This window comes from Myotis nattereri (genome assembly GCF_964212035.1).
Source record: "Myotis nattereri genome assembly, chromosome: 12".
Lineage (NCBI taxonomy): Eukaryota > Metazoa > Chordata > Mammalia > Chiroptera > Vespertilionidae > Myotis > Myotis nattereri.
The window spans coordinates 39194888-39211441 of NC_138087.1; the positions used below are offsets into that span (position 1 = coordinate 39194888).

The 16554-nt window shown below is 40.1% G+C and overlaps 1 protein-coding gene across 1 annotated transcript in view; it reads left to right on the top strand.

Annotated features, from left to right (window-relative positions):
* PIP5K1B (phosphatidylinositol-4-phosphate 5-kinase type 1 beta) overlaps positions 1-16554 on the top strand; it is a 281029-nt gene that overhangs the window by 198312 nt on the left and 66163 nt on the right. Inside the window, exons 8-13 of the mRNA XM_081103450.1 lie at positions 2919-3130; positions 4969-5052; positions 5176-5224; positions 8193-8277; positions 13534-13689; positions 15959-16103. Coding sequence (XP_080959576.1) covers positions 2919-3130; positions 4969-5052; positions 5176-5224; positions 8193-8277; positions 13534-13689; positions 15959-16103 — 731 coding nt within the window. The remainder of the gene's footprint in view (positions 1-2918; positions 3131-4968; positions 5053-5175; positions 5225-8192; positions 8278-13533; positions 13690-15958; positions 16104-16554) is intronic.

The following is a 16554-nucleotide window of genomic DNA, read 5'->3' on the forward strand; positions in this document are numbered from 1 at the left end:
TTCGATCTGTAACACTCTTCACTGTACGCTCCCAGGCCTGTTAGGAACTCGCCACATCGTCACTAGCATTTGCTTTAGAAGCCGTTTCACCACTTTAAGGGAATCCTGACCAAGCAGTAGTTTGAGCTGTTAGGGCATAAGGCTATGGTTTTTGCCCATTAAAATGGAGACTGTTCCCTTAGATCACAAGGCCATCATTTTATAGCATCTTCACCAGAATTGCTGTGTTGTCAGCTGACCTTTTCCCATTGAATATCCAAGTTATACTATTGGGTACCCACCAACCCAAAGCTTTTAAAGGAGTCAGGATTCACCAAAAGGATACTGGTAAGCAGCTAGAAATGCATGTCTTTGTTGGATTTTTAGGAATTTTTTATTTCAGAAATATAACTCCAGGGGTGTTTATTTCAACCTAATATCTATAATCTCTCACGCTAGCATGAGCAATGAGTCACCATGACCTATAATTATGATGATAATAGCTAGCAGTTAATTGAGCTCTTTCTTTGTGCCAGGAATTTTTCTAGGCACTTCGCCTGCATTGCCATGTTTAATTTCCACAAGCACCCCATGCAGTAGGTAATATCATTGTCACCATTGACAGGGGAAGAAACCGAGACACAGGGAGGTGCTATGACCCCTGCCGAAGGTCACAGAGTCCATGCTCTTTATCCTGCATGTCCTTATCCAACAGTGTAAGAAGGGTCCACTAGCATTGAGAATGTGCTATGAAAATTAGCATCTGTAGGTGGTGATCCCTGTGCAGGTTTATGGAGCTGCTGAGTGGACACAATCCCCAAGCTGTCCATTCAGTCTGGCTAATAAAAGGCCTGAGATCCCTTTGCACTTGTTTCTGTCTGAGGTGAGCATCCAGTCTCTATTCGTGTTTTAAGAAGCTGGGTTCTCGGCAACCCTGATGCAGAGCTGCCCTGTCTTCTTCCTTGGCTCCGTGCTACTCTGCGGAGGGGTGAGGCACTCAAACCAATCAGGGGGCTGATGCCATCGTGTTGAGTCCATGGGGAAAGCTGTTCCTATCACCCTTTCTTCCCCTTCCAGTTTGGAGCGCTCCCCCTCAGGTTAGGGAAGCTGGGTCCTCATTGCTATGAGGCCACTCTCTTGGCCCTTGGGTTAGAATGTTTCACGGCCTAAACCTCATAGGCAATAAGATTCTCCTCTCAGCTCTTGTCTGCTTCCTTTCCGAAAGTTCCCAACTTAGCATCCAAGAGATGAAGGGTGAACACTAGGGAGTAGTTGATACTCCTTTGCAGCCCACTTTCCGTTTTCCTCATTGACAGCGAAGATGTGTAGCCCAGAGGTAACCCATGTTTCCAGGCCACATGTGCTCTGTTCACAGAGCCTGCTCTCAAATGGTCCATGAAGTGTGGGTGTGGTGAAGGCCCATAGGTATGTAGATGCTCAGGCCTGACCCCTCTTTATAGTGTCATACATGGCTGATCAAAAAGCAGTTGGGCCGAGGGAAAATGAGAAGCATAGGAAATTCTGGATATTCAGCTGCTGGTTAAACAAGTACCTATAGACGCTGCGCCTCAAAGGCATTTCCTAACTAAGTGACAAATTACCAGGTATGTTCAGAGTCAGCTTGCCGCCATTCAGGATAGTCTTACTTTCTGGGCTGTTTTGAGCAGCTTTGTGTGTGAAATGCCAGGCATTAAGAAATCTATTGTTCCCTGGCTGGTGTTGCTCAGTGGTTAGAGTGCCAGTCTTGGTACCATAGGGTCTTGGTTCAATTCCGGGTCAAGGGCACGTACCTGGCTTGCCAGTTCATTCCCAACCCGGTCAGGGCATGTGTGGGAGGCAACCAATCGATGTCTCTCTCTTACATAGATGTTTCTCTCTCTCCCCTCTCCCCTTCCCATTATCTCTAAAAATCAATGGAAAAAATATCCTCGGGTGAGCATTAACAACAACAAAAAGAATCTGTTGTGGAGGAGAATCATGTACAAACTAATAGAAAAATAATTTTATCAGAGAGGAAACTACCCCATTTTCAAGGGCTCCCCTTAAACAGTCTTCATCATTGAAGAAGGGCCACAGCCTCACCTACCCGTGAAAGCCCTGCTGGCTCCCTCTTATCTTGACCTCGTTTCCCATCGCTTTCCTGTCAGAACATCACTGTCTCGCTGCCTGCATCCAACTACTGTTCATTCCTGCTCTTCCCCACTGTTTGCCAAGTGGATAATTAAGCAGTAAGTCATGTTCTTTGTTGAGATCATCATTTTTAAAAAGACTTGCTACGGAACCAAATGGCAACTTTGAAAGGCAAGCTTTGACGAGACCACTGAACTCTCGCGAGATTAAGATGTTGAGAGCAGAATCCAGACAAAAACATTCCGGCTGAGTCTTCATGCTGAGGAGGATACAAGATGTAGACACCATTGGTTTTTGGTTTCTCTGCCCTAGTGCTTAAGAGTATGGATGCTGGAATTGACTTCTGGGTTCGAGTCCAGCCAATGCCACTTACGAGCTGTGTGGCATTGAACAGATCACTTGATCTCTGTGTCTTCCATTTTTTCACGTGTGAAATAGAGAGAAGAATAATAGTACGTAGCTCAAAGAGTTGTGTGGATTGAGCCCAAGTAAACCATTTAGGACCTGCCACATGGAAATTGTGCAATAAATACCATTAGAGTAACGTATGTGGAACATTAGGAAAAGATGTGCTTACTTTAGATTTGCATAAAAATACTATCTTGGAGCCATTATGATAATCCTTACTGCGCAAGATCTAATAATGCCTCAAATGTTTTTATTTTGATTTTTCCTCTGTCAGCCACCCTCCTGGGAGGGGGAGAACGCAGGTGCTGTGTGTCTGTATAGCTAGAGCTCTCTGGTTCTGTGTAGATGAGACTTACAAGCCATTGGAGTTGACCGGCCTCCTGGTTCTTCTCCTTATCCAGGTGCTGGAAAGCTTCAAGATCATGGACTATAGCCTTTTGCTGGGAATCCACATCTTAGACCATTGCCTCAAAGAGAAAGAAGAGGACACGGCACAAAATGCGCCTGACGCGAAGCGGCCTGGGATGCAGAAGGTCCTCTACTCCACAGCAATGGAATCCATCCAGGGCCCAGGGAAATCTGGGGACGGGATCATCACAGAGAACCCGGACACGTACGTGCAGCCACCCGCCCACAGACCCTCTTGGTGACGAAATGCAATCATGTTACTTTCATGGTGGCTCTTGGGGAATAGATTCCTACTTGATGCTGAAATGAACTAAGCCGGGTTTCAGTTCCTTTTGTGTTTGTTGGTTTGTTTCCAGTGAAGATACTTTATTGGAGGGGCTCATAACAGAAGTGTGGGTGGGGTGAAGGGACGCAGCAATAGCTAGTCAGGGCTCAAAGACTAGTACCACTCCAAGGCACAGGGGCAACGGGAGGAGCCCCACGGTCCCTGGAGAATGGGTGCAGAGTGAACCGTGGCTGTGGGACGCAGCCATTGCTGGAACCCTGGACTGAAACATGGAGGGAACAGAGAAGAAATATCTGGGTCTCTCTCCTCTCAAACTCTGCTCTTTTTTTAATTAATTTTTACATTCAGTATTATTCTGTATTAGTTTCAGGTGTACAGCATAGTGGTTAGACAGTCATATACTTTACAAAATGTTCCCCTTGACATTTCCAGTGCCCGCCTAAGCCAGGCTTCATTTCTGTTCCTCTGTGGATGACGGGATGGGTAGCCATTCTTTGAGTTATCATTCTTTCACCCTCATGGTTTTTCCCCCAATGGCTCTATTTTTTAATGATGGCTGAAAACGTTTTTACCCCCATTTACTACATATTCCAAACACCCATCATACTTTGAATTTAAATAAACATGTATTTAAGCAAGTACATGATTGGAATTATGTCCCCAATTAAGAGCTTCTTATCTGCATAAGAGGATTCTGTTGTTCTAGATCTCTCCCCTGGCAGATGTGGTCCGTCGCCACTGCCAGATGTGATAGTAACTTTGGGGTTAGTGAGCTTATTGTATAAAGTGAGTACCGACTAGCAGAAATACTTACAACCAAAGAAAATTATTGAAATGGTTGACTGTATCACATGCATGTACCAGCTGAGCAAGAAGACTGAAAGGAAGAAATCATTTTCCTCGGCTGTAAGTGGCTGCCTTCTCGTATTCTTCAACAATGACTAAACCACAAGCATATTTCACTTTCATAAAGGAAGTTCATACATATTAAACTGTAAAAAAAATCCTTGCTTGCAAATCTATCTAAATGTCAAACAATCAAGTTATTTATTTTCCATCAGTATAGTAAAATATTACAGTCCTTAAAATATACATTACTTGCCCAGCTGGTGTGGCTCTGTGGTTAAAAGTCATCCTATGCACCAAGAGGTCACCAGCTCAATTCCCAGCCAGGGCACATGCCCGGGTTGCAGGCTCAGTCCTCTGTAGGGGATGTGCCGGAGGCAGCCAATTGATGGTTCTCATTGATGTTTCTATCTATCTATCTCTCCTTCACCCTTTCTCTCTCTCTAAAACCAATAAAAGCATATTTTTAATATATTTTTATTGATTTCAGAGAGGTTATCTTTGCATCCTGAGAATGGATTCCTTATACACTTTTTCTTTGTGCTTTTCTATATTTTATTTTAAAAATCTCATAGTGATCATATAAAAGTGTTGCATTTTTAAAAAGCAATATTTTAAAATACTTTAAAATTCTTGCTCATGGCTTTAAAATAGGAATACTTTTAAAATTGTACTCTTTCTACCCAGTTCTCCAGAGCTGATAACTTGGGTGTCACTCTGATCTGTGGGAACTACATCATGCTGGATTCCAAGGAAAACCTTAACTGAGACCAGGAACAATATGATGAAGGGAGAGAGAGTCCAGAATTCCTAAAGAGTGTCCATTTTTATTTATAGTCTATTTATTAGCAATGACTTTTAACTTCCTATTCTTATATTACAAAATATTTTCTCTTTTGCTTTATCAACAGAATGGGAGGGATTCCAGCTAAAAGCCATAGGGGAGAAAAACTACTTTTATTTATGGGCATTATTGACATTCTGCAATCATATAGGTAAGAAATTGGGGGGAGTCTTTTATAATTTTAAAAAAACTACATCAACAAAAGATTCTGAAAATTCACCAAGTGAGAGGGATTTTACATTCTCATTTTCTTTTTCCGCCTGTTTACACTTAGGCTAATGAAGAAGTTAGAACATTCCTGGAAAGCTCTTGTTTATGATGGGGTAAGTGGCTTTCGTGTTCCTTATTAAACTGTATATCCTTCTGATTTCTCAAAGACTTCAGAGTATGTCTGGAAAGCTGTGTCACTAGACTTGGAGAGGAAACAAGTGTCTTTACAACTCAGAATCAGACTCAGCTTGTTCAAATCTAAGAACGAAGACAACATAACTTAGAACAGCTATCCAAATAGAGGCCATCCAGCCTGGTAGCTACACAAAGGCCAGGGAAGCCAAATTGTCTTGTTTCTGTGTGAAATCTGAAGAAATTATGAGTAAATGGAGACTTCTCATAGGCACTGGCAAGACCAGTAGGACAGTTGGAAGTTCTCACAAGACCAAGCTACAGAATGGGTTTGAACCTGACCTTGATGGTAGGCAGCCCTGGATTTGAACCCTGCATTCACCACTTGACTAGCCATGTGACCCAGACATATTGCTTGTTATTTTGCCTCTCTTAGTCTGATTTCTCACCTCTACCAGGGCAAAGTCATAGTACCTTGTACCTGCCTCATAGGACGAATGTGAGGATTTAATAAATAATGAACCTAACACATAAGGGCATGGGAAGTGAAGGCTTTTCCGTTGTTACGGATTTATACATGACTAAAGCTCCCTGAGAAAAGAATATCTTTTCAACCCAGAATTGGTAGAACAAGAAAATAGTTATCAAAAAGCAGCACCACCATCACCCCCCGCCTCCTTCCCTCCCTCTCCCTCCCTCCTTCCTTCCCTCCCTTTTCCCTGCCATCCCCACCCCTGTGCACACGGGTGTTCCTATCTGATGTTAGACTTGAACTTCCTGCCGCTGACAGAACATTCACTGGTCTCAGCCTCCCTCAGTTAATAACTTGCAGTGACAATTCCAAAGAATACATGGGTCCCAGATTTGCTCACAAAATTGTAAAAGATGTTAGCAGGTGCTTTCCTTTGAAAAGGGATAAATTACAGACACTATTCTTCTCCTCGCACACATACTTTCTCCGTTCTGAGGAAGCCTGGTAAGAACCTTTCAGTGGGAAATCTGCATTTTGTCCACAGGCCGTGGAATGACGTCAGTGGGAATGCACTTGTAAACAACAGGTTCACAAGTCTGTTTCTAAGAATTAAAGTGAGGCTTATTATTCAGACCAAAGATTCCTTCTTTAAGTTTTTCCCTTTCAGCTGAGAAAAGTAGGGACTCCATAATGCCTTGAGCATGGAGGGGAGAGAAAGAACACTCCCTCTCATACCCGCTTCTGTTTTCCAAGACAAAGTTAATTCCTGTTACCAGCTGAGATTGCTGATCGGAATGGCCTGGTCCTCTGTTGGTCAAATGCTTCTAAGAGACCTCTACCTTTGTCTAGTTAAAACACATCTTTTTTTTTTTTGGTGTTGATTTTTTTAAGACATTCTCTGTGTTTATGTATTTGTGAAATTATAAGCAATAATTAAGATATATGTCTGTTAACAAACATGCCTCTTATTTAAAAAACTAGAGGCCTGATGCACAAAATTCGTGCAAATGTAGGCCTTCCTTCCCTGGCTGCTGGCACTGGCTTCCCTCTGGCACCTGGGACCTGGGCTTCCCTTTGGCCGCCAGCAGGCACCAGGACCCAGGCTTCCCTCACAGCCCCGGCTTCATCCAAAAGGTTGTCTGGAAGGTCATCTGGAAAGACGTCCGGTCTAATTACCATATTATGCTTTTATTATTATAGAATAGGTGTTTCTTCATACCAAAGAGAACCACAGTCCAACTTCTCTTGGAAGGCAAAGCTGGGTCTTAATCACCTTGCTCCCTAAGATGTTTCTCAGTTACTGTACTCATGGGGAATATGTGTCCAGTTCAGACAGGAGCTGCCAGGATACTGGGGGGAGAGCATGTCCAACCAGTGGGATGTTTCCCACCACATTGACAGCATCCCCGATCGTCTGCAGGACCCTTATCACTGGCTAAAGAGGGCTGTTCTAGCCAATGTCCTTCATAACAGGCTGGTTACAGTATGACCGCATGCCTCACAATGACACCCTGTTCTACAGACGAAGAAACAGACACTGAGACACTCTGTTCCCAGGGTCACAAAAGCTTGTGAAGTTCGGACTCACACCAGCACCAGGTCTCCGGCCTTCGGTCCAATGTGTGCTCTCTCTTCCAGACCCACCGCAGACACTTGGTTGAATCTAAACACATTTTTAGAAGTTTCTTAGAATACACAATTCTGGAATCAAAATGGAGCATTAAATAAGCAAATATACTATTTCTAGAATATATCTCTTGGATAGTAAATGATTACTGAATAAACATACAGGATTAACTTCCTACATCATTCTCCTTTCCTGGATTTGTAAGATTTGTATTAAAATGCCCCTTCCATCTTAAAGACTCCTACCAAGCATGAGCAAATTGGGTCAACAATTTAATGCAATTCAGTTCTACCTAATTAGTAGATAATTCAGTGTGACGGCAGTTGTCAGCCTTGTCTCCCAGGCAGCTTCCCAGTGTCAGTGCGCCTTCTTACTGGGAAATGAAACCAGCACACTTTTTTTTTGCCTAGATATCACTCTTACATTAGGGTTGTTTTGCTTGTTTCCATCCCCAGTTTTTGTTCTGACTAAAAGTGTTCCTCTTCCTTCCAGATGACTTGAGGCACTGGCTGCCTGTCTGTAGAAAAGAATTTAAAAGCCCCTCAGGGCACACAATGGAATAAGGATCCATTTGGGTTTATAAAGCAGAGCCTTTTTGCTGTCTCCCACCTGCCCCTCTTAGTACTTTATTTCATCATGAGAATCTGGAATCTTTGCTCAGATTGTGATCCTCCTCCCGCAGCCCAACTCCTGGGCCCCATGGGACCCAGGCATTGCTCTTTCCGGCTCTCCACACCCACACCTTCTAGTTCAGGGCCTTGGCCCACAGAGAGCCAGTGCATAGCACTTTCTTCGAGCTTGAAATGAACTGTCTGAGAGGTAAACTGTGCTACCTGATTTGTCTTTTCAGGACACTGTTTCCGTTCACAGACCAAGCTTTTATGCAGACAGATTTCTGAAGTTTATGAATTCCCGAGTTTTTAAGAAAATTCAAGGTAAGATTCTTAATAATTTTTTTTTTTTTTTTTTTTTTACTTTTAGCACATACATGCTGACTTCAGTATGTGTATCTTTGCACAATTTTTTATTGGAAGAGTTAATTTACTTTCCAGAAGCAGTAATCAATAATATATTAAGTGTCACAGTCAGGTACTTATTGATGTCATAATCATTAAAGTCCTATTTTGTAATGGAAAAGTTTGGAAACTAGCTAAATGTTTAACCCTATAATATGTTGGTTAACTAAATATATTATGATATAATCAAGTAATAGAATAATATGCAACAAATAAAAATGGTATATTAAAGGTACACTTAGTCCTTATAGATTTATTCGCTCATACTTATTGGTCTGCCCACCTACATGTACAACAAAATTCTAATGGAATATATAAAAATCTTAACAGTGAATATTCTCATAAAATATTCTTCAGGATAGTCACAAAACAATTTCAATAAATTTAAAGACTGAAATTATACAAAGAAGCTTTTTTAATCTATTTTAATTATAGTTAACATACAATAGATTCATTTCAAATGTACAACATTGGGATTAACCATTTTTATATCATATGAAGTGATTACCATAAGTCTAGTAACCATCTGCCACAGTTATTTTTTAATTAAAATTATTTGGATGACATTGATCAACATATTATGATTTTATTGACTATATTCCCTATGGTGCATATTACACCTCTGTGACTTATTTCTGGAAGTTTGTACTTTTTAATCCTCTTTTTTTCTAATCACAGTGGAATGAATAAATGAGCAAAAACTGGAAAATTTAAAAATATGTGAAAATTTAATAACACACTCTTAAACTACCAATAAGTGAAAGAAGAAAACACAGGGAAATTTTTTAAAATTTAGAGGTGAATTTTGTGATAAGAATATATATGTAATAAAATAAAATTGCAATACATTAACATTATATGGCATGCCATCATCTATTTAACTATCTTTCATTATTGGACACTTAAATTGTTTCTCCTTTTTGTTTCTAATTAATATTTTATGAACATCATTTTAGAAAAATTTTGTGTCCAAAGTTATGATTATTTTTTAAGGATACATTTCAAGAAGGAGGATTAGGGAGTTAAAATGCACATAACTGCAGAGATGGATTATATCACTGTAGGCTTCCAAAGCAATCTGAACCCTTCCAGCCCTTAGCCAGAATTATTCTTTGTAACTTATGCTATGCTGATAAGTAAAAAATGTTATCTGGTTGTTTTATTTTGTGTTTCTTAAGTACTGGTCAAGTTCAATCATTATTCATGTTTATTAGCCATATGCCATTCCCTTGAGAATTGAGCTTTGTGATAATTTGCTCGTTTATATTAGATGTTCATTTTTTCAAATGATTTATATGAATTCTACATATTAAAGATATCATTCTTTTTTTAGCCTTTTTTAGTCTTAAGAAAAACTTTTGTTTCACATTTGATTCTCTCCATGGAATCTTAAAATTGGTCTCAAATTTAGACCAATTAAATTTTCTAAGGTTTTTGTTTTGTTTGCTTGTTTGCCTCAGAGGAACCTTAAGATAGTGCTTACTCAGCCTGCAGGTCTGGTTGACTACCAACTAGTGGTCACATTTTCAAGGAAGATTTTCCACCTTCCTTTGCCCTTTGCAAGGCTGGGAAAGCATGACTTTCCGTGGCTAGTAGGTTATGGAGCATGTGGCCCCTGGTGTCCCAGCTTTAGTGAGTTTCCTCCATGAGTCCCCATCTTGGGAGGTTTGCTTTCTTACTAGTATAGAAATTAATGCTACAATCCGTGGCATCTCTCTCCATCCCTCCCCTGGTCTTCCTTCATGTCTCAGTTTAGATGGTGCTTCTGCCATGGAATTTACCATACTCTGCTATGAAAGCTGTTTTTCTGTTTCCCCACTAGACTGTGAATTGCTTAAAAGTGTGACTGCGTCTGGTGCTCTCATATATACATCTATATTCCCAGCACCTGGCACATTTCCTGACACACTGTAGGCGCTCAATCATTATTTGATTAATAATCAGACAAATGAATGGACTTTTCATCTACTACCAACATTTCAAGCAGTAGTAATTTAATTAGTAAGACTGACAAGTGAAAGTACAACTTCAGGATGTTTTATCAACTGTGATTAATTTAAAGCCCTTAATGCCTAAAGGCATACTTTGTAGGTGAAAACTCTGCTGTACTAATACTGAAAACAGTACCTGGTTTTCAAATTTCTTTTTTTCAAATCAGTTTGCTTAACCTTCTTTTAAAAAAAAATTGATTTGCGAGAGAGAGAGAGAGAGAGAGAGAGAGAGAGAGAGAGAGAGAGGGAGAGGGAAAACATCCATTTTTTTAAAACATTTTTATTGATTTCAAAGAGAAATGGAGAGGGAGAGATAGAAACATCAGTGATGAGAGAGAATCATTGGTTGGCTGCCTCCTGCACACCCCCTACTGGGGACTGAGTCTGCAGCCTGGCCATGTGCCCTGGACTGGAATTGAACCCGGGACCCTTCAGTCCACAGTTCAACGCTCTATCCACTGAGCCAAACTGGCTACGGCAGAAACATCAATTTGTTGTTCCACTTATTTAAGCATTCATTAGTTGATTCTTGTATGTGCCCTGACCTGAGGTAGAACCCGCAACCTTGGTATTGGGAAGTTGCTCTAACCAACTGAGCTACCCAGTGCCTGTTTAACCTACTTAAATCCATTCATCTCACCCAGACTTGAGTCATGCAGCCAATGTAATAATGTCTGCAAATTCCTATAAATTATTCTGGAAATTTTAGTTCCCATAATGTTGAAACCTCACTGAAATTCTCTACTCAGATAATATGTCTAACTGTACTAAAACTTAGTTTCTTGAAATGACTAAATGGTACATTAATTTGTTAGAAATCAACTGTCCTAAGATTTTAGGACAAGAATACATTCATTCAACCAACATTTGAGCACCTATTACATACCTGGTACTATGCTAAGCATTAATAATATAGAAAGTCTGTCTTGAGTCAGGGATTGGACCATGTTACAGATTTATAATATAACAATGGTGAAAAGTGTTTTTGCATGCACTACTATAGGTACACAGAGAAAAATAAAAGCAGTTCTTCCAAAAGAACTTCCCAGAAAGAATTTTTAAACAAAGTCCTGAAAATATAGGCCAATCAAATGTTCATTAGGAAAGGAGGCAAGAAGGGCATCTCGAGGAGAAGGAACGGCATATACAAAGGCCCAGGGGTAGGTTCATGGAATGGCAGATAGGTGAGGTAGAAAGCAGTAGGTGTAGAGGCTGTTGAGTGGCAGGATGTAGGGCTACAAAGGGACATGGGATACCTATCCCCAGATATTGTTTTTAGCCAAAGACAAATCCAGGAGTTTCTGTGGCACAAAAGAAAGTGACCAGCTAACCCAAACCATCTGCCAATTGTTTTATTAAAATTTTTTTTATAAATTAGTAGACACAGTATTAAAGCAAAAGCCAGTGTATGGGATATTACTTCAGACCTGTGAAGCAAATGCGACCACTGTTTTGATAGGATGAGGAGGAAAAAGAAAATGTGATCTATTTGGGCCACTTATTTACCATGAAAATCAATTTTGATCCGTTTTTAAAATCTCCTCCCCTCAAAGAAAAACAAACTCTAGTTTTATCTTCCCCCCTTCACTTTAGCTAGAAAATAGAATGCTAAGAGAGCTAGGAAATGAACCCCCAACTAGATAACAAGTAAAAATGAACACCTGGGGTTTCATGATTTCTAGCTCAGTGACCTTAAGCAGGTCATGTTTCTGCTCTCAGTTTCTGGACCTATAAAAGGGCCCGTCTCCCTAGACGACCATGTGGATAATTTGACAATGTGAATGTTGGCTTCCAAACTCTAAAGCCCTCTACAAAAGTTATTTATGATGGTGATTATATTGTAATGGTGATAAGACTCCTCATGGGACACATAAACTGCCCCTTCTCGTTCAGTGGAGAGATTGCCCTCTATGCTTCCCTCATCTGTGTGTCCCAAAGTCCTTCTCCAATTAAGTTCTTGCAAGCTGCCTATGGGAAGGCCCCCGATAAGCAGTGTAATCTACTCTCTGAAATTCCCAAGGCCAAACACAATTACTGTAATGCATCTGCTGTCAAGTTACCCCTATATGCAAACCTCAAGGAGGAGAGACACTGCCAAAAACAAGTTCAGGGGACAGCACAACATAAATAAGCCTCAACTTCCCTCTCCCCCTAGCCTCCAAGGAAATTCTATAACATGGAAAGCCATGAAGAATTATTGCAGCAAAGAGTGAATGTAACCCTGGCCGGTGTGGCTCAGTGGTCGAGGGTTAAACCATGCACCAAAAGGTTGCCAATTTAGTTCCTGGTCAGGGTACATGCCTGGGTTGCAGCCTCAATCCCCAGTAGGAGGAGATCAATGTTTCTCTCTCTCTCCCCATTCTCCCTTCCTCTCTATTTAAAATCAAGAAAAACACTTTTTTTAAAAAAGAAAAGAGTGAACATAAATGGGGATGGTCCAGCTGCAGCCGAGGCAGGGCCACCTGATGTGTCAGAAATAAAGTCACAGCCTTTGTGAGCATGGTTGATGGGGAAGTACATTTGCCTTGGTTCACATTCCCAAGACACTTCTGGAATTGTAGAATACTGTTATACAAACATCAGAAGTGAATTATACATCTGACATAATCATGACCTAGAAAAGAACCAAAGGGCAGGAAATTTCAGTGGAAAGTTGCTGCAAGAAAAAAGCAACCGGAAGTAACTTGGCTAAATTGGGCAACATGAGTATAAGGTTAATATTGGCATGGCTAGGAATTCCCAGTCCCAAGTTAATAAAACTAGGGTCATGAGAATTCTCCTTAGCTTACCATCTGCATTTACCCACCACCCAGCCTCCTCCCAGCAGTAAAAAAAAAAAAAAAAAAAAAAAAAAAAAAAAAATTGCTTGGAGGAGGAAAAATAACTAGTTAGCAACAAAACATTTAAATTTCACCTCAAATAAGACTTTTATTTCAAAATCTGGGGAGACATTTCAACTCAAATTTATTCTAGGATATTCTGATTTAGGTTAAGTCATTTTGAACAAATAAAATTGCCAAAACACAATTTCATTTCCCTTTCCTCATGTATATAAACCAAAAAGTTTCTTGCATGCTACTCAAATAATGACTAAAATGTTAATAATAAAAATATTAATAAATAGAATATTAATGTGGCTTTAAAATAAGTATCTTCGTTTGTCTCCCCTTTTTCCTTTGTCTAGCTTTGAAGGCCTCGCCTTCTAAAAAACGGTGCAATTCCATCGCCGCCCTGAAGGCGACCTCACAGGAGATTGTGTCCTCCATCAGCCAAGAATGGAAAGATGAGAAGCGGGATTTGCTGACAGAAGGGCAGAGTTTCAGCAGCCTTGATGAAGAAGGTAAAGATACGGAACTTTAAAGCAGAAGAAAGAAAACATTCCTGTGATTTTATTTATACATGTAAACTCACAGTTGGGAGCTTACAGAATACCTGCTCTAAAAAACAAAGTCCATTATATAATCTTAAAGGGTATTTACAGTATGATACAGTTAACATAAAATGTTTTAAAACACATGAACAATTCAACATATGATTTATGGTATAAATAAAAGACAGTAAAATATTCAAAAACAAGATCTCTATATAGACCCACTGCCTCAAGGTAACGCATCTGAGCATTTTGGTGTTTGTACTCCTAGACCTTGTTCTACGTGTAGATATATATGTTTTCCGAACACATAAAATACATGTAAGCACATACTTGTACATATATACATACAATCACAATGTAACGAGTTATCAATTTATTTAGGTCCTCTTTAATGAATTGAATCAGTTTTATAATTTTCTCTTTGCCTAACTTTTGTTAGATTTATCCCTAAATTGAGCAACCTGAGTATAAGATTAAACATTGGCATGGTTAGGAATTCCCAGTCCCAAGTTAATTAAACTAGGGTCATGAGAAGTCTCCTTCGTTTACCAACCCATCTATACCCCGTTCAAACCCCAAATCCCAAACATCACACTCACGTGATAGTGCCTGTTAGGATCAGTCTCCATGCACACACACTTCCTGAAAGTACGTAATTTTGAGTCTGTTGTGCCTATAATGGAATACCAGAAATACCTTCCAGTGATATTGTGTTTATTACTGTCTCTTAGTTTAGTTTGGGAGAATGATTAGAAAGAATCCACAGTAAAGCCTAGTGACACTAGTTAACAATACTCTGTTGCATATGTGAAGGTTGCTAAGATAGGAGATCTTAGCAGTTCTCCTCACAAGAAGAAAAATGTAACTATGTGTTATGGGTTGTAGCTATGGGTGTTAACTGAACTTCTTGTGTTAATCATTTGGCAGTATGCACATATATCAAATCATTATGCTGTACACCTAAAGCTAGTGTAATGTTATATGTCAATTCTATCCCAATAAAAATTAAAAAATTAAATATCTACCTCCTACCCAACAGCAGAACTTTAAGAATAGGGTGGGTCCGCCCATTATCCTCGCTCTCTGGGCACTCCCAGGCCTCCTTTTAGAGACGCTCTGTTCCGTGTGGCCATCCTTTGCTTAAAGGACTGTCTCTGACAGGCTGGCCAGTAATGGATGTGCAGTTGTGTAAAGTTTAGGATAAGATGATTTAAAATGATCTCACTTATATGTGGAATCTAATGAACAAAATAAGCTGTCAAACAAAACAGATCTAGAGACAGAGAAGCATGGAACAGACAGATGAATCTCAGAGGGAAGCAGGGAGGCGGGGGTGGGTGGGAAGAGATCAACCAAAGAACTTTTATGCATATTCGCATAACCCCTGGACACAGACTTTAGTGCAGTGAAGGCCTGGAGGGAGGGGGAGGCGCAGGGAGGGGTTAATAGAGGAACAAAAGGGGTGCCATCTGTAATACTTTCAACAATAAAGATAAATTTTTTTAAAAAAGAAAATGATGCAGATTCAAAAATGCACATGGAATCTTGAGAGTAGGCATGGGTCACTCCTCAGCCTTGAGTATTCTGCTTTCCTGATGAGGGAGGTCTCTTGGATAAGAATTTTCATAGATACTTGCATATTAAAAAAGAAATAAGAATTTTCTCATTTTTAAAAAGGCAGCCTTGCTATTAAAATGTGATGTCAAGAAGAGCCAGGGATAGTGTTCAAAGATGTGTGGGCTCCAACGTGGTTCAAGTATAACTAGCTGGCTGTAGCGTGTACGACGTGTTTCCTGGCTCTTACAAAGTCTCAGTTCTTAGATCCAAATTGAGAATCACAGATACGTGCATAGCCTGGGGAGGGAAATCAGGTTTGCTTTGTGTTTATACATTTGCCAATCATCCTTTCAATCTCTGTTGAATTATCTCCTGAAGCCCCTAGGAGCTTTGTATGTCATCTTTTGAAACAGTAAATCACTTTATTAGGTTTTTCAAAGATCACTCATCGCGTCATTTCCATAAGCCACTTTGTAAATTAATGCATTTTCCTTCCTGTTTAACCTGTTTGCAAGAAACTATTTTACATTTCTGCTGCAGTTCACTGGAGCTCAGTTAATTCATAATTTAAGTTGCAGCCTAATATGTAAAATGAATGATTTTGACTCGTTGAAATGGTTATAGACACGAGAGCTTCATTTCTTACTGAGATTCATGATGTGCTGCTTTTGTTTTCCAGCGCTGGGATCCCAGCACAGGCCAGACCTGGTGCCTAGCACGCCATCCCTGTTTGAAGCTGCTTCCCTGACGACCACCATTTCATCCTCTTCCTTATATGTCAATGAACAGTATCCACACGACAGGACGACGCTGTATTCAAACAGGTAATACTTGGCGCGATCAAACTGCCACACTGGCTGTTACCACATCAACATCACAACTAGATCAATATCTCTGAATGAGAACATGCTGTCCCTAACAACCAGGATGTGCCTGTCACCTGCTCCTCTGTAAGTAAGGAGGAGAGAACATTGTTGCTTGATTTTTACTGTGGCAAGAAATGCACCTTGGGGAAAAACTCCTCTGATTTTTCTTACGTTAATCATTATGTTTGGCTCCATGGAAGAAGACAAATCCTTCATCATTTTTATTTTAATGATTTTTAAATTTATTTTTTAATTACAGTTAATGTGCTATATTACATTAGTTTCTGGCGAACAACAGAGCGATTAGATATTTATATACCTTGCACAGTGATTACCCTGGTAGGTCTAGTACCCATCTGGCACCATACATAGTCATTACAATGTTATTGACTATATTCCCTGTGCTGTA